At 43.5% G+C, this 26,285-nt stretch overlaps 1 protein-coding gene across 1 annotated transcript; it reads right to left on the bottom strand.

Annotated features, from left to right (window-relative positions):
• Window positions 1-143: 143 nt before the first annotated feature.
• cndp1 (carnosine dipeptidase 1) lies at window positions 144-24,877 on the bottom strand. The gene is made up of 12 exons (XM_026184399.2): window positions 24,669-24,877; window positions 24,272-24,382; window positions 21,110-21,253; window positions 20,314-20,476; window positions 6,882-6,970; window positions 6,137-6,334; window positions 5,971-6,055; window positions 3,558-3,718; window positions 3,032-3,196; window positions 2,797-2,938; window positions 1,117-1,264; window positions 144-497 (listed from the first exon to the last, which is right to left on the bottom strand). The coding sequence occupies exons 2-12, from the start codon at window positions 24,380-24,382 to the stop codon at window positions 419-421; spliced, it is 1,485 nt and encodes a 494-aa protein (XP_026040184.1). The 5' UTR covers window positions 24,669-24,877; the 3' UTR covers window positions 144-418.
• Between the last annotated feature and the right edge of the window lie 1,408 nt (window positions 24,878-26,285).

Below are 26,285 nucleotides of genomic sequence, written 5' to 3'. Positions count from 1 at the left end.
GACATACTATAAGAGTGAATTTTTCAGGAGTGAATAAATGACTAATGGCTAAAGAAACAGTATTTGTATATGTCTCTCGTATTATTAACATTCATAAAATAACATTTTGTATTTCTCATAAAATAAATGACGTATTCGTAATATTGCATTGTCCAGCTTTTACTACATGACACACATACAAACACACTCACAGTGCTGCCCAAGTTTATGTGAACATAAACACTGGCAAAAGAGATGGAAACAGCCAAAAAACCATGAGATAATGCAAAAATAGATAGACTTGAGGTGCAGATCAGTAAATGCGCCACAAGTTTCAAAACCTTATGAAATAAAGATAAAGGCACAGTAAAAATATCAAAACACACTTTTCTATAGCTGGAATGTTTTTGAAGAGGTCATGTGATCATACCATAAAACATCACACACTAGTCCTCTTAATCTGGGACACTTCATTGAGGTATGCGATGAATAACTTGGTTCCTTCAATATAATTGTACCTAGGAGAGAGAGAAAAACTATGGTTGGCAGAGTTAAAGGTCCTGTTTGTTTGGGTTGCAAATTTCCAAGTTTCCTTAACATAAATACAATAAATTCACATACACTATTATTTGCAGCAGTAGATGGCTACATTACACCTTCTTAGAAGTCCCCAAAGCATTGTTCCACTTTTCTGCTGCCAGCAGCTTGTAAGACTTACAAAGCCCTCTGGAAACAGACCAGTATGTCTTTATATCTGCTGCTTAAGTCTCACAGCATCCACCTTATAATCGGAGAAGTCTGCTTTTAACCATCTTTTCTGATTTCTCCAGAATTTGCCCATTTACCCTTGTTGTCTTATGCTGGATTCCAACAAATCTGCCCCTAAAATTTGTCTACTTGGGTCTGCTTAATGTTTCAGTGTTAAAATAATTTCCTGTGTCCAGGTCCTGTATGGTGTCTCTATGGTAGTTAAATTATTTTTCAGTTGTGGATGGTTCTAACAGACTGCAAAGCTTTCTCCCTCAAGCTTTTCTCTTAAATATTGTGTTGAACACTCAGAAAGACTCAGTACAAGCTAATTTCTTTAAACATTCCTGTGAAATGAATAAAACTGCAGGAGTGTACAGACAGTCTAACCTGCTCATTTTCTCATTCTGAGAGTGCAGACCATCATCAAAGCCTCCGATGGGCATCATGATGATACTTTTTCCCGTCACATCTTGGAAGGTCCTGGCAATTGGGATGGTTCCACCCTCACGGATTAGATCAGGGTCCATGTTGAAAACTAAAGGTAGAGCAAAGACAGAATATTTTCTGCTAGTAAAGTGGACATGAACATTAAGTGGGAACTATTCTGGCATGTTTGAATGACTAATTGTGAAAATTGAAAGACTAACTTGTTTTCTTTACATTGTCTCACATTTTTTTTATATTCCTATAATACTAAACAATTAAGGACAGGTGAAAACATACACTGTTTCTTTGGTAACCTTTCAAAACTCCTGCAGGATATAAATGCAACAAAGCACACTACAAAGGAATGAAGCTATAATAATAATAAAAGGATACAAAAGTTAAAAGTTAGCCAATATCTTAAGGCTGTGTCAAAACCACTGAAAATGCATTTCTTGTGTTTCTACTAAACTAAGAGCTCCAGGTTTTGTATTTTACTGGTGTAAAATACTGGTGGCCTTATAGTGCTACCCCTCAGCCCATGGTATCAATTTCTAAATCCTAAGTCACCTAGGTCCTACGTTGTTGCATTCGCAAGATTTTCGAAAACATGACCTCTGACCTTGGCCTTGAGATCAAGGTCACTGGGATTTGATCTCATCGAAGATTTTTAGTACATACACCTATATCATGTCAGTTTCTAACTCCTGTCGCCTAGTTCTCTGTCATACAACAGACGCTACAATACTTTGTGTATATACTAATGCTGTCAGTGTTAGTCTCGTTAAAATGACGTTAAGGTCATAACTGCATTAATGCGGCATATGTCCGTCGGCGACTTAACGCGGCTCGCCCCGTGCGAGGGGCTGCACAGCGCTAATGGATTAACAGGCTAACTGCGCTAACACGTTGACGCCGTGCAGCCCTTGCACGGGGCGATCCGCGTTAACTCACTAACGGAGATTTGCCGTGTTAACGCAGTTATGGCGTTAACATCATTTTAACGAGATTTACGCTGACAGCACTAGTTTATACAATAACTATAACCACCAAGAATCATTTTCAAATATGATGAAAAAGCAGATGACTGCTCCTCCCTGAGACTGGTTCTGGAAGTTTCATCCTATTAAAAAGAGTTCTTCATTCGCACTGTTCCAACCCACTTCTTTGATGTCATCAGTTTTCGTTAATACTCTAGAGTCTTTGCCTTGAGGAGACTGTTATGTAAGGGAAACTGAAGACTGCCATCCAAAACACCAATGTGATCATAATCATAACTAAGAAATCGTTGTTATTATTACTACTAATTCCACTAGGTTTAGGATGTACTCCTGTCAAAACAGAGTGGCCTTATGCCAACAAAAGTCATTTATAACTGCTGTGGGACAGGGAAAATCAGTATCAACACAATGTCCCAATTCTTTATCGTTTCATTAAAGTCTATTCAAATGACCGAAAAATGAAAAAAATTGCCTAGTAATGTTAACATATGAAAATGAAGATTATTTGGGTAAAAACTGTCAGTAATTGTCTGGCTTGTAAGAGCCAGTTTTGGTGAAATTTTATTTGCAGTTTATCAAACCCGAGACCCGACATTCTGATAGCAACATCACCGGTGATTAAAGTAAGGTGAACGGTCAATACCTCTCTTAATAGCAACCTTTCCAGCCTCGTAGAGTGGATGGTGAGTGTCAGCCAGCCAAGGTTTGGCTCCTATCACCATTGTGACTTTGAGCTTGTTGGGACTCTTTCTTTTGGCAAACACAGAGTGAAGGTAGTCTGTTACCTGAAGAAGAGCACATCAAGAAAACAGCAGAAGCAGTTTACAAAAAGTAAATGCAACAGAACAGAGCACGTACATACTTTTCATGTATTTTACCTGTTTCTTGACCATAGCAGGGTCCATGTCAGGAACTTGCCTAATTGAAAACTTAGCAGTAACCTTAGCAGGGATGACAGTCTTAGTCCCAGGGTCTGAAAAGGCCCCCTCAATACCGTGGATGGAGACTGTGGGGTAGCGCCACATGTGAGCCAACAAGTCCACCTTTGGGAGAGGGATATAATTCTTTATTTTCACTAATAATTTTACTTATATATTGTCAATGAAAACAACGCTCATTTTAAGGAGCTTTATCCTGTAAAGATCTCACGAGATTGTAAGCGTTGATCTCCTATGACCAAGCACTTTCATGGAGAGAAGCAAATAGATGAACTATTTTTTCAGGATCATCCTAGTTCTGGTAATGTTTTACGTAAGAAATAAAGCCATATGAGAGACTTGTTTAAACAGTAGTTAAAAAGGTTCTTCACAGTAGCATTGGAAGCAAGGGTAATGACAATCTAAATTCTGGATTGTACTCACCTGCTCTTAATGATCTTCTGACACCAAGGATGCCTTACATTACCTTATTGCTGTACATGAGTTGGTTGACACCAATCTTATTCTTGTAGTTGTCCATGTCAAACTGGATATCCTGGTACATTTTCCATTCTTCATCAGAGAGGGGAGCTACAGCCTCTCTGATCCCAGGAATCAGGATCTTGCCACTGGGGCTGATCAGTGTGTCTAATGAAGTAATAATAGGATGATGCTATTGTTAATGGAACTAAACTTAGATTTTCCAAAGATAAGACTGGACTGGTTTATTGCAAATACTTATTTGATGCTTTGCTCAAGGACTTCAGTAGGGAAGATTCTTTCAACGCTGTAAGGACTAAAAAAAATCTCTATTATGATTACTGATTACTGTATATGACATTTGAAAATGTAACAAAATTCTCCCACTCCCAAATCAGCGAACACTTTTAACATTTTTCAACCAAATCTTAGATTTTATTTATATTTATATTACATTTATCTTTGACACTGACTTAGGCCTCACAGGGTTAAACACGTACTGATGAGACCCGATCCTCCTGATGCTTGAGTCCCACTGATTATTACGCATGCCTCTTATGCCTGATCCAAGAGAATGTAGCTTACTGAATGTTTTTATTAAATTTAATGTCAGCTAGAGTTGTCAACAAGGAAGTCTTGCATTGTTGAAAACACACAGGACAAAGATGATAAATATATTGTTAGATGTGACTGGACACCAGCACTGCTTATTGTCACCTGACTTTTGTCAGTTTGACAAAACATGAATTTGCTTGTGAATGTGCTAAATACGATCTAATGAACAAAATTAATGAGTGCATGATAACTGAAATGAAATAAGAGCATTTTCTTACTATTAAAATCCCCATCTTCTTCAATTTAAAATAGCCAGAGGTTAAAAAATGCATGTTTGTAATTACTAAAGTAAACTTAAACTTCAAACTTCATTGAGATTTAAAGTTGCAGCAGCCCTATGACAGGCCTTGGCTGCAGTAGGCAACCAAGGCCTGTCATAGGGCTACAAAGATTTATCAAACTGTAAATAAAAAACTCTCGTTGCAATTCTTTTGCTCTGATGCTCAAGGACTGAAGTGGGCGCCTGCTCAACGCACTGAGCTAAAACGGCACCCTAAGAAGACAATCTTTCTGGAAATGTGGTCTCATTTCACATTTCTGGCTGGAATAGTGGGATTCCTTATCATAGTGAGTTCAAAATGTTTGAAAGCACCAAGGGTTAACCTTATCACCACTGGGTTCATATAAACCCTGCTGAACAAAATCAATGAAACAGCGACTTGTCAGCAACAGACAGAACGCTTGATTGGCAATCTCTGTTTATCTGAAGGTAGGAAAAAGATTTCTTGTTGCAGAGAGCTCCTCCAGTTTCCATTTGTAGTTATTGCTTCCAGGGAACTGGAAATGCAATGTTGAGAGTACTGGGTATATTTTCTGATAACAATTTAACTTCTACAATTTCTTTAAGTCTATGTATTGATGCATGCTCAATCATTTAGGTAGGTAAATCCTAAAAAAATGGCTGATTCTGTTCATTTTCAGTGAGGGAAACTTTTTGTCACTCATCCAACTGACTTCTGCAGCTGACTGCAGGTTTCCCCAACCATATAACAGTACATTTGCATGATAACTGAAACTAGTCCACTCAATGAACAATGGGCTGTTAGATCAGTTCCTCGATTATTTAATTTAAGTCTAATTTAATAGAACAGGGCGCTTGGGCGGGGGTGGGGGGGGATAACTGGTATTCTGCTGATGAGCCAAGAGTACTTTTAAAACAACAGTTTCCTTTACAGTAAGTATATACCCTTACTGGCCACTTCATTAGGTAAATCTTGCTAGTTGGACCCACTTTTGCCTCCAGTTTTGCTTTAATTCTTCATGAATTTCCTGAGATTTTGGGCTGTATTGACATGATGGCATTTCACAGTGTTGTGAATCTTCCACATCCCAAAAAGGTGCTCTATTGGATTGTGATTTAGTGAATTTGGAGGCCATTTGAGTAAAATTCAGTTATTATAATGTCCATGACACCAGTATGAGATGATGTGAGCTTATGACATGGTGCATTATGCAGAAGAGTACAGAAAATCGGCATTTAAACTATGCTCCACTGGTACTAAGGGCAGTATCTACTGAAATACTGTAATGCTGATAACAGGCAGGATTAAGAATCATTTAATGTTGTTAATGCCAAATTCAGACACTTCCATCAATGTCACAGAAGAAATTAAGATTCATCAGAACTGGCAACATTTTTCCAATTTTCTTTGGTTGAAGAGTGGCACCCAGTTCTGCTGCTGTAACCCATCTGCTTCAAGGTCTGATGTGTTGGACATTCAGAGAAGTTCTTCATACATTTGACTGAATTATGCGGTTTATGAACAAAGGCTGCTTGCTTACGCGCATTCAAATATGAGACTCACCGAGAATTCCAATGAGGTCGGTCATTGGTTCAATCACAGTCCCTCCATAAACACCAGAATGCAAGTCCTGCTTCGGTCCTTCTACCTGCAAACATGGCAGCACAAATCAAAGACTGGAGGGTGACTCTTTGAATAAAGGATGGATGGATGCTTCTTAATACACCACCTCAGCAAAGAAGTAGCAGTTGCCTCTGGTGCCATAGGTGAGGGCGGGGCGTCTGCTGAGCCAGCCACAGTCTGATATGATGATGTAATCCACTTCTGAGAAGAAGGTGTCTCGCTGGGCCATGATCATGGCATCCAGGCCGTTAGAGCCCGTCTCCTCCATGCCCTCTATGACAAACTTCACATTCACTGGCAGATCCTGGTGAATGGGGGGAACAGCTCCATGATGTTTGGTAGGAAGCAAACAAACAGGCTTTCTGGGCAGAAAATTATTGTTTCCATAAAAACCTAAATTGTCTTTTTGACATTGTGAGTGATTAGCTTTGTTTGAATCAGTCTTCTCAGCGTCCACACCAACGCATTTCTCCTTCCACAGTGCACTCAGCATGTGGCTGAGGCCTTCTGATGTGTGCATATTGCGCCATATTTTTTAACATGACAACAAAGCAGCATGGATGGAACAGACTGCTCTAGTGACTCCACACAACTAGCACTGACATGGAAAGTTAGTCTGCCTTAGACTTGGCTCTGCTGTCTCACTAGCCTGAGGGTACGCACTTTGTTCCCCATATATCTGCTGAGTACTTCACTCAACTTAAAAAAGTCTGCTACAGCAATAGAAGTTATCTCTTGAATCTAGCCTGCCGAAGGCATCTCTCTCTGTTCCCACTCTTTGCATTTTAAATGTTTCCATTCAGCTGGGACATGAAAGCCTATCTAACAATATGGTGAACTCAGTCTCTTACCATACTGAGAGCCTGGTAAGCCTCTACAGCATGGATCCAGGCTAAAACTGGGGCCTTGTTGTCTGATGCTCCTCGTCCATACAGATTGCCTAAAAGTATAAAAATTACAATATCACTGTATTTATTAATGATGTACATAAAACTTTTGCATTCTATTTTTCATCCTATTTTGTAAATGTATCTACATGCATCCATGAAGCCTCATATGAAAAAAGCATCACCTTCCAATTCGTTTTGACTCTTTACATAAAACGCCAAAAGTTGATTCTGTTCATCTGGACATTGCATTTTCAGTGGGAGAAGAGTTTCGTAAGCCATCCAAGTGACTTCTTCAGTCTCAGCTCAAGGTTTCACCAAGAAACTCAACTGCTCATTGTTCACCAGGGGTGCTAGTTTCAGCCATTGTGCAAAAGTACTGTATATAAGGTTGGAGAAAGCTGCAGTCAGTTAAGACTGAAGAAGTCACTTAGATGAGTGACAAAATGTTTTTCCCACTGAAAACGCTACATCTAGATGAACAGTCCCAAAGGTGCCCTACGGGTTGATATACTCTACATAGCTTGGTTGTGATGAGTAGTTATTACCCTCCCGACTCACCTCACCAAACTGAGTCATGGTCTGAGTAACCCTCATCACTCAAGCCACTCATATGTGGACTATACTCAGACCAAGTTCTTTGCACTACTTCAACTTTGCACTCCAATGTGTGTCTTTTCTCTTGTTTTGTGTATATTCCTCTAGTTTGTATATATTTCGCTTAACTGCATATATTTATCCTGTTTGTTATTTATTCCTGCTGTCTTACTATTTGTATGTTATCCCTACACAGTTGGCATGGAGCACCCATAATTTCCTTGTACATGCTTCTCTTATGCTTTTTTGGCTGTACCATTTCATCACATGAGAATATTCTAGCTGTTTAGTGTGTAGAAAGTTGGAAATAGCTTTCTATTAAAATCTGGTATCAGAAATAGACTGGGAAAAAGTTTTTTGGTATGATCAGTGATGGGAATATTGGCATTACTTTTTTTTTTTTTTTGCCTGTCCCGTTTGGCTCTTTTGCCATCAGAATTGTTGTCTAAAGGCAAAGAAAGATGCCCAACGGATTTACTTTACCAAATTGACCATCCCAGCCTTGCCGTAATGGTCCATTTGATTCACCTTTTATTGTTTATTTTATTTTCACTTACTGAATACGGGACAGACTTGACTGGGGGAAAGAAGGGGAGAAAGAAAGAGGGAAAGAGAAACAGCTGAGAAGAGGGACGGGGGAGAAGGGCAAAAAACAAAAACCAACAGAACGGGCAGAAAAAAAAATACATATATCGATCACCTGGGTCACCTGCTGAGAAAGAAAAAAGAAAACAAGCAGAAGAGAACAAGAGTAATAGAATAAACAACATCACAATGATATATGGGAATATGACAGTAAATACTAAATATTAAACATTATTGTGCAGCACATAAGATCGACAGAACACAGTGTGCTTTGAGGTAGGAGCCAAAAAGGGTGTAGTTTGTGGGTGTGATCACCCGTGTGTACACCTGTGAGCATGGACGCGCTTGTTTTTAAAAAGGTTCCTTCATCTAATGATCTGCTAGAGGGTGTGGGGGGGGGGGGGGGGGGGGGGCCACAGCCCCGTCCTCCAGGGCATGAAGCAGGTATGAAGGAGATCAAAACTCCAGACATCCAGAGGCCCTCAGAACACAAGAGACCAAGGAAGACCAACAGAGGGGCAGCCGCGCCACTGTCCCAGAAAGAGCTGAGGAGAGTCCCAGATGAGGGTTCACTCAGCAGCCGCGGAGCAGAAGCCAGGGGGAGTTGCAGTGACGCGCCCGTGAGCTCCGCCGGCAGCCAGCCGTGCCTGAGTGACCGAGCCCCAGGCCGAGAGGCCGGGGGCACCCCACCTCCGAAGTGGCCCGAGCGAGCCCCAGGCTCCAGGCCCCGATAAGCGGCTGCCAAGGAGTGAGCCGGTGTGTACCTGGACGCCCATCCCCGGACACAAAGAACCACCAACGCACCGACACCTGAGGGAGTCCGCCACTGGCAGGGGAAGTTCCCACCCTCATGCTCTCATATGCACTTACGCCACACTCAACCAACGTGGAGACAGACATAAAGAGACGCTGTACACACGATCACACTCCCCAAGCGTACTCTACGAACCGGGTCTAGGTACCCTTGCCCCTGGAGGGGGAACTGCACCCAGACCCAGGTGGTGTTACCCTTTTCCCTGCGGTGGGGGGAGGCAGACCGCCCCGACTCCACAGCAGCAGGGAGGCCCCACACTCCAGACCGCAGTCGGATGGCCAACTCTTCCTCCTAGCCCCCCCGCTCCAGCAGGCCGCAGAGAATGGGGGTGAGAGAAGACTCCAAACCTCCCTCCACCCGCTCATTGTAGTGTTGATGCATGTGTGTTCTAAGGTGCATTTAAAACCCAGGAGGGCATGGAGCTACCTGCCAGAGAGCAGCAGGTAAGCGCATGGTCCCTCCTGCTAGCCCTCAATGTCTACGTGTATTTAAAATTGAGAGGTGGGCAACGACGCCAGGGGTGAGGTGTACACCCTGATGGTAATTTGGATTCCGTGTATCGTGCCCACCCCCCAAGATCCTATATGTATGTGTAATGAGAGTTGTGGGATAAAATTTAGGCAGAGGCAGCCAGAAGGGGACGGGGGGGGGGACGGGGGGGGGTAGCCTCCTCTGCACCCTGGTGACATACCCCTACTCCAAGGTCCTGCATGTGTGGGTGGTTGTGGTGGAGCGGGAAGGGGGAGGCAGCTGGAGATGGGGAGGGAAGGGAGGGGCAAGTGACCCCTCCCTGGGGCCAGCTCCCCCGCTGACCCCAGTAGTAACGCCGTTAGTAATATCGGCATTACTAACGGCGTTACTTTTTTCAGTGATGAGCAGTGTGAGAGCAGCTGATAAAGGATTCAGAAAGTTTATTCATGCGGGCCCATATGACAGAGAATATACATGTTCTTTTTGTTTTCATATTATAATTTATATTTAATTGTGTTGTGGTTTGCAGTGTTTTGTGTTGTTTCACTTTAAATTTGTAAAAGGAAAAAGCTGAAAATTTAAATAGTTAAAAGTTGAAATGTGAATAGTTGATTTTTGTATTATATGATTTATTTATTACATTTTATGTGGAGTGAATAAATAAAAGTATATTTACGGTGGCCCCTACAGACAAAGCACATACAAACTTAAAATCACGTACGAACTCTGAAGCACGTACAAACCCTGAAGCACGTACAAACTCCAAAACACGTAAAAACTCCAAAACACATAAAAACACGTACAGACTCCGAAGCACGTACAAACTCCAAAACACGTAAAAACTCAGAAGCACATAAAAACTCAAAACACGTACAAAAGACAACAGAAGTGCTCCAGGATGCTAGGGGCAGTGTTGAGCTTTTGTTACGTAGTGGCTACACAAGCCAGCAAGTACCAATGACCGGATTTGGTGTGTGGTAATAACAGGTAAATGAACTTTTTTTTAATTTTTTATTATTTGACTATATATGAATGCTTGTGTATAAATACACAAACAATACACATATGCTTTCATGCTTTCAATTGTGTAATTTAAGTGATCTAGGTAGCTCTGTTTTGGAAGTTCAGTTCATGTCATGGTCCTGGGCCATGTGGGCCCAGTATTCTTAGTTTTCATGTATTTTTGTATTTTGTTCTTTATTTAGGCCATGCTTCCTGGGTTGATCTGTTACGTTGTTCCTTATGTGTTTTCCCTTCGTGACTCTTACCCCCTGTGTGCCCCTCTGTGTATTTATGAGCCCTCGTCTCTCTTTGTGCTTTATTCTATGTTTTCCCCAGCCCATTATGTCTGCGTTCTTCCCGTGCTCTCTCTCCTCCTGTCTGAACCTCTGTGCCTGTACCCGTCAGCGTTATGTTCACCCCGCCCTGTCTCGTTATGGTTATCTGTGTCACCTGTGTTCCCCGTGTGTTCCCACTTTCCTCGTTAACCCTCTGTGTATTTCTGTCTGCGTCTTCCTCTGTTCGGCGTCGCGTTCTCCCTCATGTTGTGTGGATCTTCCTGTGTCTTCCCGCGAGTGTTAGTTTACTTTTCCCAGTTAGTTCTGTATGTCCTGTATTCTACCGTGCCAGCATTAAAGCTGTGTTCTTTAAGTTTATCCCCGTGTCTGTGAGTCTGCATCTTGGGTCCTTCTCCTGCCTGCCACACAACGAACCATGACAGAAGAACGCGACCACAACACGGACCCAGCAGTTCACAACCCCTCCGCGGACCTCCTGTACGACGCGACCATGTCGGACTCAGCGGACATTTCAGAGGAGGTAGGGGAGGAGCTGAACCGGCTCTGCCGCATTATGGATCGCATCATCGGATGCGCGGATCCAAGTGTGGTTTCCACGGGATTGGCGGCCGTGGACGCCGTTTTGTTGCGGGAGCCACGGTTGCGACAGCTCCCCCACCTCGTCGAGGCGTTTGACTCCCTGGGCCCCCTTAAGGAGGAGCTTCGTGCCCGTGCGCTGGCCCAGAGGGTCCTGAATGCCGCCTCAGCACCCACACCTCCGTCCCGTGGACGGGTGTCATCGCCGCTGCCTCATGAGCCAGAGGCTGTGAGAGGTGGAACGCTGAGGTCCACTTCCACTCAGCCATCGCCTCACCGTGGATCGGCTTCCTCGTTTCCGCCACAGTCAAGCTGCACTGACCAGCACACGGAGGCGATGGAGGCCATAGATTTTGGTGACGATGAGCGTCAGCAGGTGTTGCGGGCTTATCGGGAGGAGGAGCTCCGTTGGAAGCCTTGGCTCATTCCCGAGGAGGAGCTCCCACCTATCGCCCTGCTTCAGACCGGCCGCTCACCGTCACCCCCTCGCGAGGACTTCACGTCTCCGGCCGCTTGTCTGGCGAGGATGTGGGCAGAGGAGGAAGACTCGATCCCAACAGTTAACGCTGCCGCGCTCGCGGCCGCTCCGAGGAGGAAGCGGCGTCGGCGTCGCTCTACACGGCACTCAGAGGTTAGTGATAACGTTCTGTTGCCACTGAAACGCCCTGGATGTAGTGAGGGCGAGGGCCTTGGAAAGACAATTGAGGTCTCGGAGATGGAGACACAATTTACCTGTACTGTTAACTCTGTCACCCCCCCATGCACCTCATCACGGTCTGTTTTCTCGGGGGCCAGTGAAGAAGCTGCCTTTTCCATGCCTCTGACTGCTAATGTTGAAGGTGTTAATCCTGTGCCCACATTGTGTTTTGACAACAAAGCTAAACTTTCTGGTGTTGGGCACGCTATTCTTGGGGAAGACACACTGCCATCACCGAACTGTGAAACCGACACTGCCAAACCGACCATAGACTCTTCAGTCCTGAGAATCAAACCAAGTGATGTACTGTTAAACCCTGGTATTACGTATGAGCAGGATGAGGGGGACATTAGCGAAAAAGGATGTACTAATGATTCTGCACACCTAGAACCTCCATCTTCCACTGAGAGGGCTTCTTTTAAGACCGCTAGGGCATTTGGGGCCTTATTTAAGACAGTGTCTCAGCCCCTGCTGTCTGTTAACCGCAAATCAAGTGAGAAAGCTTCTGATCTGACCAGTAGTAAGACTGTATTGCCCTTGGCTAGCACCCCCATTTCCGAGTCAGTTTACTTTGTTCCCGAGTCAAATAACAAATGTTCTGTTTATATAACTAGACCAGCGAAAGAAGAAATGTCCAGTGTTGATCATGAAAATGTCTGTTATGATCCTGTGCTGATCGGTCCCCATGTTCCTCACTCTGCTGATGGTTTGACCAGAGTGAGTGCTTTGGAGCCCGACATCAGCGACTGCTTTTCTACACCAGTCCATCGGGCCGGGACGATTATTATGGGTCTGCCAGGTTTCCCTATGTCTGTGAATGACATTGCAATTTCCGTTAATACAACACTGAAGGACTGTTTAAGTTATGCTCCCGCATTATCCAATGACAAGGCTGAATTTCATGTTTCAAGGGCTGTCGGGGGGGAGCGCCATGCTAGCCATTACAACCCAGCTAGCCCTTTAACTGCACCCCTGGGCCAGGACCTTTTGACAGCAGTTAATGAACTGGCCGATCTAAAGACAATTCAGCCGGATGGCTCAGAGCCAGTCCACTATGTTTTCTGTGCAAAGCCAGGTCCATGTGCATTCCACTCACTAGCCTTCCACAGCCGATTAGTGTGTGTGGCTGAACCCCCCCTTAACTCAGTCTCGCCTACGGGGGGCTTAGACTCCAATAAGCGTAGTTATTTCCTATGTGACTGCCAAATTATTATGTTAAAATCATCCGCACATAGTCCTGGTTGTTTTATGTGGGTTCATGAATCATGTCTTGGCCTTAAGAATCATGCTTCCTGGGACAGTATAACTATCACTTGTGTCACTGAGCCAACTTATTTCAGGTCTGACATGTTGTTTGAATCATGCTCCAAGACAGAAGATGTGTTTAGCTCCCCAAGAAGGGCAACTAAGGACAATTTGGACTATGTTAAGGGCTTGGAGACTTTAAGGTCTTTGTCTGTTGTTGCTCCTCTGCTTGCACCTGACAAAGTCAATATCTGGAACTTTGTGCTCACTCCCAGGGTGGCTGTGGCGTTGCCTGACCTCTCACCTGCGTCTGATCTCCAGGTAGAGGCAGGGGTCACCCAGCCAGCACCTGAGCTAGTTCTCACCACTGGGGTCAGGGCAGCCGTAGGTCAGCCATATCCTGCACCTGCACCTCAGGTGGGAATGGCTGCCGTCCGGTTTGTTCCTACACCCAGGTTGGTTCCCAAGGTTATGCCAGTCAGTGCACAGCTGAGCTCCGCACCCAGCCTAGGCACTCGGGTGGGAGCGGTTGACGCTCTGCAGGCGCCTGCACCAACTGATGCTTCCATTATAGGCCCCAGGGTCTCATCACCGCCGCAATGGCCTCACGCCACGTCAGCTGGAGGGCCCGAGGAGCCCGTTCAGCCTCACGCCACGTCAGCTGGAGGGCCCGAGGAGCCCGTTCAGCCTCACGCCACGTCAGCTGGAGGGCCCGAGGAGCCCGTTCAGCCTCACGCCACGTCCGCTGGAGGGTCCGAGGGGCCCGTTCAGCCTCCTGTCTCCGCTGGAGGGCCCGAGGAGCCCGTTCAGCCTCACGCCACGTCCGCTGGAGGGTCCGAGGGGCCCGTTCAGCCTCCTGTCTCCGCTGGAGGGTCCGAGGGGCCCGTTCAGCACCATGCCACATCAGCTGGAGGGCCCGAGGAGCCCATCCAGCCACCTTCTGCTACGCCTGGTCCAGCCTGTGCTTCGTCAGCTGCAGCCTCAGAGCCTTCGTCAGCTGCAGCCTCAGAGCCTTCGTCAGCTGCAGCCTCAGAGCCTTCGTCAGCTGCAGCCTCAGAGCCTTCGCCTGGTCCAGCCTCAGAGCCTTCGCCTGGTCCAGCCTCAGAGCCTTCGCCTGGTCCAGCCTCAGAGCCTTCAGCCTCGTCTGTCGCGGCTTCGGCCTGTGCTTCGTCTGGTCCTGTGCCCACCGGGCCATGGCCAGCACGCCTGACACTGGAGAGCCGCCGCTGCCTTCCGCGCGGCCGGCCTCCGGAACTGCTCCGTCGTCTCCTTCGCCGCCGCCGCTGCCTTCCGCGCGGCCGGCCTCCGGAACTGCTCCGTCGTCTCCTTCGCCGCCGCCGCTGCCTTCCGCGCGGCCGGCCCCCGGAACTGCTCCGTCGTCTCCTTCGCCGCCGCCGCTGCCTTCCGCGCGGCCGGCCTCCTGAACTGCTCCGTCTCCTTCGCCGCCGCCGCTGCCTTCCGCACGGCCGGCCTCCGGACCAGCTCTGCGACCTGTGCCACCCGCCTGGTCGGCCCCCCGACCGTGTGACCCGTGAACTCTTGTGCCTGTGGGCTCTGGGTCGGCCCCCTGAACTTTATTTTGACTACGGTCATGTGCTCCTGTGTTTTCTGTTGTTTGTTTTGTTTCCCGTTCTGGTCCCTCCGTCCTGGTCCCCCGCCTCCCGCCCTGGGTGGGTTGTTTTCTGTTTTTGTTTCTCGGGTTTGGGCTGTCGGGAGCCAGCCCTTTAGGGGGGGTGGTGTCATGGTCCTGGGCCATGTGGGCCCAGTATTCTTAGTTTTCATGTATTTTTGTATTTTGTTCTTTATTTAGGCCATGCTTCCTGGGTTGATCTGTTACGTTGTTCCTTATGTGTTTTCCCTTCGTGACTCTTACCCCCTGTGTGCCCCTCTGTGTATTTATGAGCCCTCGTCTCTCTTTGTGCTTTATTCTATGTTTTCCCCAGCCCATTATGTCTGCGTTCTTCCCGTGCTCTCTCTCCTCCTGTCTGAACCTCTGTGCCTGTACCCGTCAGCGTTATGTTCACCCCGCCCTGTCTCGTTATGGTTATCTGTGTCACCTGTGTTCCCCGTGTGTTCCCACTTTCCTCGTTAACCCTCTGTGTATTTCTGTCTGCGTCTTCCTCTGTTCGGCGTCGCGTTCTCCCTCATGTTGTGTGGATCTTCCTGTGTCTTCCCGCGAGTGTTAGTTTACTTTTCCCAGTTAGTTCTGTATGTCCTGTATTCTACCGTGCCAGCATTAAAGCTGTGTTCTTTAAGTTTATCCCCGTGTCTGTGAGTCTGCATCTTGGGTCCTTCTCCTGCCTGCCACACAACGAACCATGACAGTTCATGCTAGAAATGTGTTTTGGAGTTTGTACGTGTTTTATCTCTAGGGGCCACCGCATATATTTATATATAAACATATATAAATAAAACCACTTTTTTTTTTACATTAGTAATTCCTTTTGTGCATAATTTTATATTATTGTTAATAATAAATTAAAGCAACAAAACAACCTGAAGAGCCGGTTCAGAGCCGAAAGAACCGGCTCTTTTTAGTGAGCCGAACCGCAAGAGCCGGTTCTCTAAAAAGAGCTGGAAATCCCATCACTAATGACCTGCAGTCTATCTGGGTCAGATATAAACCAAGTTTAGGTGGAGTTAATTTTTGTTATACTGACTTTTTCGTACTGGGTACTAGCTAGCATGATGGAGTTTCTATACAGGTGGGTGGGTGCTATGATGTTACTGATGTTGAACTTTATTTTGTTCATACGGTTAATTATTACCAACAATCCCGTAAAAAACGGAATCGTCTCGTGTTCAGAGAAAATATTATGCGCTTCGTATTGAGGTAAAAAGGAACACAGTTTGTCCCATACTTCAGCCACAATGAAAAAGACACAAAGCTGGAGATATTCTGTTTCTTTACCCTGCAGCTGCCTCTTCTTCTCTCCCCCTCCCTCTCCTGTTTCTACTTCAATCGTGAAACTGATCAATGATTAGCTGATCGGCTTTTCTGTCGCAAGTCCCGTCTCTCTTGTTTGTGTATCGCCCACTTTGCGCCATAAAGAAGAAACCAGTGGAGGTCGCGTTAAACAACAGCGGCACGTTTAAGCTTGATCAGCTGTTGTTAGAATTTATTTAATATTAATTTCTAGTATCAGCTGATGTTTGCTGGAGCCACAGCTGTAAAGCTGCTGGTCATGATGTCGGTTTGGTTATCTGGTGAGAGGGAAACATGAAGATGAAACCAGGAGATGTCCTTACTGAATCATCAGAGCTGAACAGGTGATGGATGACATGAATGAGTTGAAGGGAAGTTATGAACTGTTTCTGAGAGACAAATAACACCAGGATCCTTTTTTACGCTCACAGCTGGTAACTGTGCTGGGGTGGGTCTAGCAAAGTTTTGCCAGCGGGGCCACGTTGGACATTAACAGGAAGAGGGGGGCACAAAGAAATACTTTTCTTTCTTATTCTCATTTAAAATATCTAGCTTTTAATAAATAATTATCTGAATCTTACAACAAACGATTGATAAATTGATACATACAGTGGGGCAAAAAAGTATTTAGTCAGCCACCGATTGTGCAAGTTCCCCCACCTAAAATGATGACAGAGTAATTTGCACCAGAGGTACACTTCAACTGTGAGAGACAGAATGTGAAAAAAAAATCCATGAATCCACATGGTAGGATTTGTAAAGAATTTATTCGTAAATCAGGGTGGAAAATAAGTATTTGGTCAATAACAAAGATACAACTCAATACTTTGTAACATAACATTTGTTGGCAATAACAGAGGTCAAACGGTTACTATAGGTCTTTACCAGGTTTGCACACACAGTAGCTGGTATTTTGGCCCATTCCTCCATGCAGATCTTCTCGAGAGCAGTGATGTTTTGGGGCTGTCGCCGAGCAACACGGACTTTCAACTCCCGCCACAGATTTTCTATGGGGTTGAGGTCTGGAGACTGGCTAGGCCACTCCAGGACTTTCAAATGCTTCTTACGGAGCCACTCCTTTGTTGCCCAGGCAGTGTGTTTTGGATCATTGTCATGTTGGAAGACCCAGCCTCGTTTCATCTTCAAAGTTCTCACTGATGGAAGGAGGTTTTGGCTCAAAATCTCACGATACATGGCCCCATTCATTCTGTCCTTAACACGGATCAGTCGTCCTGTCCCCTTGGCAGAAAAACAGCCCCATAGCATGATGTTTCCACCCCCATGCTTCACAGTAGGTATGGTGTTCTTGGGATGCAACTCAGTATTCTTCTTCCTCCAAACACGACGAGTTGAGTTTATACCAAAAAGTTCTACTTTGGTTTCATCTGACCACATGACATTCTCCCAATCCTCTGCTGTATCATCCATGTGCTCTCTGGCAAACTTCAGACGGGCCTGGACATGCGCTGGCTTCAGCAGCGGAACACGTCTGGCACTGCGGGATTTGATTCCCTGCCGTTGTAGTGTGTTACTGATGGTGACCTTTGTTACTTTGGTCCCAGCTCTCTGCAGGTCATTCACCAGGTCCCCCCGTGTGGTTCTGGGATCTTTGCTCACCGTTCTCATGATCATTTTGACCCCACGGGATGAGATCTTGCGTGGAGCCCCAGATCGAGGGAGATTATCAGTGGTCTTGCATGTCTTCCATTTTCTGATGATTGCTCCCACAGTTGATTTTTTCACACCAAGCTGCTTGCCTATTGTAGATTCACTCTTCCCAGTCTGGTGCAGGTCTACAATACTTTTCCTGGTGTCCTTCGAAAGCTCTTTGGTCTTGGCCATGGCGGAGTTTGGAGTCTGACTGTTTGAGGCTGTGGACAGGTGTCTTTTATACAGATGATGAGTTCAAACAGGTGGCATTCATACAGGTAACGAGTGGGGGACAGAAAAGCTTCTTACAGAAGACGTTACAGGTCTGTGAGAGCCAGAGATTTTCCTTGTTTGAGGTGACCAAATACTTATTTTCCACCCTAATTTACGAATAAATTCTTTACAAATCCTACCATGTGAATTCATGGATTTTTTTTTCACATTCTGTCTCTCACAGCTGAAGTGTACCTCTGGTGCAAATTACTGACCTCTGTCATCATTTTAAGTGGGGGAACTTGCACAATCAGTGGCTGACTAAATACTTTTTTTGCCCCACTGTATATACCATCAAGACAGTGTACATCACTGTCACAACAGCATTTGTTTTCATTCAAAGGCTTCATGATTTTTTCTATAATGGTGGGCCGGTCTCTAGTCAAAATGCCCGGGCCGATTTTTTGTCCCAGTCCAGCCCTGTATGCAGCTTATCTGCAGTCTGGTGTTACCTACTCGGAAATTCTGCCTTCTGAATAGGAAGATCTATTCGGAAGGCAGAATTTCCGAGTTCGGAGTACAATCAAAGGACCACGACTGCAGTTTTGTGTTGGATGTAAAAAGCGCACATGAGGCTGTGACGTTGGCTAGAATCATGGCGGCAGTCAACGACGGTCCAGGTGTGGGATTCCTCTCGTGGAAGTATGCACACTATTTTTTCCTTTCTATTGGTAGGTGGCACAATGCACTTGTGGCAAGTAAGCAAGCTAGAAGACTGGCAATCTTGATAGGTGTCCAGTTACGGAAGCAACACATTAACAAGAGAATTCTGAGTAAAATCAAAGTTACTTTCCCTAGTAACTAGTTACTTTGAAAGTAACGAGTAACTTGAAGTAACTGAGTTACTTTTGATAGAAGTAACTAGTAATGTAACTAAGTTACTAATTTAAAGTAACTTACCCAACACTAGTAACGAGTAATCTAACTAATTACTATTCCTATCGTTACAACGCCGTTATGGTTACTAACAAGAAAATCGATGCGGTCACGTTACTATTTTTCAACAAACAGACGGTTGAAGTTGTGTTCAGCTTACCGCACCTTACATCAGTTGCACGGAAGTCGCTGAGTGCTACAGCTGTAAGCAGCTGCGCGCGCTCCCGCGGACGGCAATCATGATCACTTTCTGGCACAACACCTGGAGTTAATGGGGATGTCACTACCTGATCCGTACTGGAAACCTGATCGGTACCACGCATGTGCGAAAGGTGTCTACTTCCGGTCATGATAAACAATATATACGCCGTGTTTTTTTCTGAATAGTTTCGTCACGTTTATCATCAGTACAGTGGAAATACATTTCACATAAATAATTTAGTGCTGAAACGAGAATTAAAATGTTTAAAAATGACATTTTGTTTATCTTTGTAAAACAAATGTGTTTATTGTGGATGTGATATTGTCAATGGATTTAAGCAGCATTTTGTTCATGCTTTGTCAAAGTTGTGTTGAGAGATTAATACAGTCTCTAGCTCAGGAAACTGTGGCCATGTACTGTAAATTGGACTGAAGCATATGGACATTTCTTTGCAGTTAGTGTGGTGATACCTGAAGCTCTTGTGAAGAATAAACCTTCCTGTTATGAAACCGACATCAGCTCCCTTTTTCTATTCTTTATCACAGCACCACACATTGTTGAACAGGAAACCATTTTAGGAAGGCAACAAGTCCAGCATTTGTACTTCACCAAAGGTTTACTGTCACGGTTCTGGGCCAGTTTGACCCAGTATTTTGAGTTGTTATGTTTTGGTGTGTTTTTCCATAATGGATTGTTTTCTTATTCTCTTGTAGTGATGATGATGATGATTATTAGAGTTCCATGTTTCTGTTTATTCGTGTTTAAGGATTTGTTGTCTCATGTATTGTTTGAGTTCCATGTGTTATATTCTGTCTGCCTCTCAGTCTGTGTCCTTGTTTAGTGGTTTCTTGTTTCCTGTTTTATTGTGAAGGTCTGTGACTCAGGTGAATGTGTTCAGTTTTACTGTGTATGCCCTTAGTGTCGCGTCGTACCCTCAGATTATGCCTGTGTGTTTTTGGTCTCTGCATTCCGTGTTCACTTCATGTTTTGTTTTCATGCCAGCAATAAAGCTGAGGTTTTGAGTTGCATTCTGTTTTCGAGTGCTGCATTTGGATCCTCATATCCACCTGCCCGCACACAGAGCCCTGACATTTACCCAGACATGTTCCTCTTTTTTAGAATCAAATGAAATTTGTGAGTTTGGATAGCATTCCTTTGTATTTTTAATTAGCTTAAAGGCTCTTACCATTGATCTCAGTCAGGTTGTATGGATCTGTTGCCCAGCCGTCTTCCAGTTTTGCTGGCTGGACATCCACGTGGCCGTAGATGCACACTGTGTGTTTGCTGGAGTCATTACCAAACTGAGCCGTCACCACTTTAGGCAACTCTAATGTCTGGCCATCAGGAAGCTGCACATACAGTCGAGATCAGCACACAATTTCTTTTCCATCAATCTATCAATCCTTCTGATTTTAAAGTGTGTTCAAAACGCTTGCAATAGTATTCAGCTGGTCTATGTCTCTCTCACATATCAATGCAATTTCTTTTATAGTCTTGCACTGTGTGTAAGACTATAAAAGGGATACTCCTCCAGGAGGCCAGAAGATCTGCTTTTCTGGAGGCATTATAGTACAGTAACAGTTCACACTGGGTGGCACCTAATTAATGGTTAATGGTGAAAAGCTAGGCCCTCTAGTATGGCCTCTTTCTCGCTCTCTCTCTCTCTCTCACACACACACACACACACACACACACACACACACACACACACACACACACACACACACACACACACACAGAGTGTGTTTAATGAGTGTGGAAAGCGGCTTTGTTGTGGCCCAGTCAGTAATAAGAAGGCAAAGCTAGTCCTAAGCCCTCTCCTGCTTTTTTTGAAGTTTGCCAATGAGCTGACCTCTGTGAGAAATCCACCACATTTACCAGCCAATTACACTGACAATTAGATACAAAGCTCCAATATCAACAAGCACTTCTAAAGAGCAGGGAGGGGTAATATTGCAAAGATAGGTGGTTCTTTCACTGACTTCTTGTTCTCCGATATCCACCAGCTGTACAGTCCCCCCCATCAACTGGAGTTTCTGAGCCACAGTCTCCATCATACGGTGCAGCTCTGGTCTCTTTTGGACATTGCTGGAGTCGCTTTCGATTGCAACCCAGTCCCTCAGCATCTGAAACACACAACCAAGATCCAAAACATTGTCACTGGACTTGATCTAATCCACCTGCCACTGAGTTTTATGTTATTTAATACTCCTGCCCTCAACTAGTGTCCAGTTCGCAAAATGTGCACTTGATTCTAAAGACATATTTTATTTGCAACACTGACATTCAGAAATAGTCAGTTGCTATATTGCCACTTTTTGACTTTGGCCACCAACACTCATTCATAAGACATTACATATTACATTTCCCCCTGTGGAAAATCACTGCGTTCAATATGTAAAAAAACACACAAAAAGTGTGAAATACTGTTGATGATTTATTCAAGTCTCCTGCAATGTCTTGGAATAAGCTGAATGTGAGAGTTGGCTAATTTCTTCTTCAAACTTGCTTTGTGCTTCAGCGGATGTATTCGTGGATACTAATGGATAGTAAAATTTTTAAAAGTTGTGACTATTCATGATATTTGGAGATTACCTAGGGCTGCTCGATTATGGCAAAAATGATAATCACGATTTTCACTGAAATTGAGATCTCGATTATTTGACGATATTTATTTAACAATAACAATGTATTGAATAATGACTTTAAAGATTGTCAAAAAATAATATAAAATAGTGTGCAAATACTGATAACAGTGCAAATGTTTGCAATATAAAAAATAAATGAAAGTTTACACACTGTCTACTTGATCCACGTCTGACTCCGCGAACCCATAATGTTTCCACAGCACTGAAGTTTTTTTTACCTCTCTTTTCAACCAACGGCAGTCACTCTCCTCTCCAAATAACTTCTGCTTAGCTTTCCGAGCTTCCCTCGGGTCCTCTTAATCAGCGGTCCCCAACCCCCGGGCCTCGGACCGGTACCGGTCCGTGAGTCGTTTGGTACCGGGCCGCGAGAGTTGAGGCTCAGGTGTGAAATGTATAGTTTTCAGGGTTTTTATCGGTTTTCAGCGTTATTTTGTTATCGTTTTTATCGTTTACTCGGTTTTCCTTGGTCTTTTCACGTGTGTTATGAATAAATTTTCTTTTTTTCGGTACCAGTACAAGTTTTATTTTGTTGTATTTATCCGCGACACCTTAAAGGCCGGTCCATGAAAATATTGTTGGGCATAAACTGGCCCGTGGCGCAAAAAAGGTTGGGGACCACTGCTCTTAATTGTTGTGACATGTGTTCGAAATGCAGAGAGGTGCGCTCGATTTGCCACACGGAGCAGCACGAGAGTAAAGCACAAGGGAGGGGCTAATAATCAGCTCAGTCATTTTTAATGATCGTTGAAAGCCCAGATCGTAATCGAGATTAAAATTCGATTAATTGAGCAGCCCTAACTCTACCCCATTTTTTTCTAACTCCTGAGCCTTTATTTGATGTTTTTGTTTTCAATTTTGTCAAAATTTTGACAAAAATACATTTTAATGTCTCTTTAGTTGGAATAACTGCTTTCATATTCAAGTAGTCAGAGTATTATTATTTTTCTCAACAACAGCTGATATTGTACAGGTAAAAGTTGTGGTTGTTACTTCAGAGTCAACACCTCACCTTACTGTCTTTCCGTGTTGATGCCGAGTAAAGAAAGTGATCCAGAATCATTACAGTGTACTTTTGACCTCAGCCCCGACAATCTTCAAGGAGTCACACTTATATCACATGCAGATTCTTTTGTAGTTTGTGATTATATACAGCACGCTTAGCCTTACTTTTATTTCTTATTTGGTGTCTTATTCTAATGGCCTATCTATTGGTATTAAATTATATTCTTTCTTCTTGTCTAATAATGGTCTAGAGTGAAATATGGAACTATAAGTATGCTCTATTGAGATCAATGGGAGAATTTTGTAACAACATAGATTGCTTTCCACGATTGTTATTATTAGTTACGCTAATTATTACATTTGATTGGAGACTGTGTACATGCAGTTTGTAAGTCCTAGTCTCCACAGAAATTAAGTTAGTTGAAATAATCCATGTAGCTGCCAAATATGCAGCTACATGCATTATATATATATATATATATATATATATATATATATATATATATATATGATAGATAGATAGATAGATAGATAGATAGATAGATAGATAGATAGATAGATAGATAGATAGATAGATAGATAGATAGATAGATAGATAGATAGATAGATAGATAGATAGATAGATAGATAGATAGATAGATAGATAGATAGATAGATAGATAGATAGATAGATAGATAGATAGATAGATAGATAGATAGATAGATAGATAGATAGATAGATAGATAGATAGATAGATACATACATACATAGATACATACATACATAGATACATACATACATACATACATACACTAGAGGGTCAGTTCAGCCGATTGGTGGTGTTTTTGTTGTTGTTGTTGTTTTAAATAAAAATAATTACATTTTGGTTTGAAGATAATATTGATACATTTATGCATTTGCATGAACTGGGGATGGAGGCCATTTTTGGCCAAGGTCTTTAAGGTTGTCAAACTGTATGACACACTGACAGACAGAAGCCACACTGCAAGACCAACAAATGGACTGTGACAGGCACACACATACACCATTCTCCTCATAAAAACACTTAGCTGATCTAACTGAATCCCTCTCTGAGCTTACCGCTGCTAGCGGAATGAGTGTGATTGTTTTACACTTGAGTTTGCTGAGTATCTCGGCAAGCTGATTGTTATACAGTACTTTTATTTTTTACTGATTATTGCAGTATATAGGCTGCAATAATCATTTAATTTCAGTCTGTGTATTTTTGTAGATACCATACGAAATGACAATAAACCTTGACGACTTGACAGAATAATTTAATAAAACCAAAACTCATATATTTTGAATCTGTGTAGGGTTTAGGATTAGGGCTGGCACTAGGGTCATTATTGATGATGATTGAGATTTTGTTTGACTCACAAGCTCAGATATTAAAGTAAATTGTCTAAACCCAATACACCTAACGGCATAGATTACAACAGTTCTAGCATTCAGAGTTCAGTGCTGCTAGAGTAAGGAGCAGATATTTGTACCTCCACATATTCGTCCTGGTGGCTGTCAACATACTGCGCTAGCTCCGTGTACTGGAAAGCATGGGCAGCAGAAATGAGCAGCAGGATGGAAGGCAGGACTTGAGGGTTCATCTGTTACAAGAGTCAGAAACAAAATCAGCAAAACCACACACACAAAAAGATTATTACTTTATTACACTAGATGTGTGTACTCCGAAAGCTCCCACAGCCAAAACACAACAGATTAAAACTTTCCTATTTTAAATTTTTGTCACATTTTTGTTAATCTCCCCATCAGTTTAGAATATAAGCTGAATGGGAGGACTGTATCCTGAAATCATGCATGTTTTAATTTAGTTTGATATAAAATTCACCTACAAGCATTCTGAAAGTTACTGTCCGCTAACTTGTGTCTTACCTTTTCTCTGCTGGAAATGTGTAAGATAGTTTCCTCAGGCTCGCAGACTGTGGTCCTGTGCTGTTGACTTGATTTTTATACCGAGCCCCAGGGTCAAGCAGTGAAACATTTCTTGACATAAAGCCAGGACAGCTGACAAAGTGATTTTTTTTTTCTGCTGAAAAGTGCAGGAATTAAACTCTGATCTATTGATTTGACTCCAAGTATGTGTACCTGTGGGCGAAGAGTGGACCTTAGGAATGCAGGGTCAGCGGGAACAAAGGAGCATGTGAAAGTCCAGTTGTTTGTGTTTTGGAATCTCCAAGCAAACCCAGCTGTGAGGACAAAAGCAGAGCTCAGCAAAGCTTTTGTTGTTCCATATTAGCCTGGTGTCCCACTGTGGTTAACTTAATGTCAGCCATTTCTACCTGACATTATTAACCTAAGCTGGGATTGTCTGAACATATTTAATCCCGTCACCACCTCCTGTTCATTGGATAAATTGTCCTCGCTCACAACATCCTGTTTCTCTTTGTGTGCCTCAGTGTGAGACAGGAAAAGAGACTCAGGAGTTGTTACACTGAAATAAAAATGTACGGGGGGGTGTTTAAGAAAGCCAAAGACAGCTGCCAACTTCTTAGTTCTTACTTTGTTTACTTATATTCATTAATGCTCTTATGGTCTTTCTTATTTTCCACAATGAGCTGATACAGTCATGTCAAAAAGAAGTTTTTTTTAATGTAGCCCTAAACTAAGCAGACTCCTACTGCTTGCATAGGAATTAAGAGGGTATGTAGAAGCTGCTGCTATGCACTTGGTTTAACTGCTCATCGAAGAAAGTTTTGGCAGTTTGCTGATGTGGAGCACTCAGTAAACACTATACCAACAAGGAAAGACATTACCAGTGACCTTAGATTAGTAATTTTTCCCATCATTGTGGAAAAGGTCATATCGAAAAAATGTGAACTATCTAATTCTACACTGAGAAATTCAATTCACTTTTAAATTCAAGATAGATTACTCACAAGTGAAAAGGATTCAAGACAGAGAAAAACGATCAGAGAAAAAGCAAAAAACCCAGGACCTACATCTCTTAATTATATTTTATGGTTTATTCAATGGGTTACCAGGAGAAAGCCTGTTCTCTTTAAAAAGAATATGACACATTAACACAGCTTGTTGGGCTTGTTTTGCCCCCACAGGATCTGTACAGCCATTCTGTCAACCAACTCCTTTGTATACCACAGTAATGTAGAGTCAAATGTAACACCATCTGTTTCACAGACTAAAACTGTGTCATACATCAGGAAAACAACCCAAGCACATCAATAAATCTACAACAGAATGACTGAAAACGAAAAGAATCAATGTGTTACAGTAGCCCAGTCAAACCTCAACCTGACTGAAATGCTGTGTCAGGAGAGAGCCGAATTAAATGCCAGCAAACCTCAACTGATCTGAACTGAAGCAACATCATAAAGATGAGTGGGCCAAACTTCACCCACAATAATGTGAGAAACAATAAGTAAGTTAAATCAAATTTATGTTTGATCTACGATCACTAAATTGTCAATACTCTTGTCAATACTCTCTCTCCTAAGAGACATGAAAGAAGTCTCCTTGTCTGACAAATTTGGA

The sequence above is a fragment of the Astatotilapia calliptera genome, chromosome 11 (genome assembly GCF_964374335.1).
Source record: "Astatotilapia calliptera chromosome 11, fAstCal68.1, whole genome shotgun sequence".
NCBI classification, from domain to species: domain Eukaryota; kingdom Metazoa; phylum Chordata; class Actinopteri; order Cichliformes; family Cichlidae; genus Astatotilapia; species Astatotilapia calliptera.
This window is presented reverse-complemented; position numbering and strand designations above follow the sequence as displayed.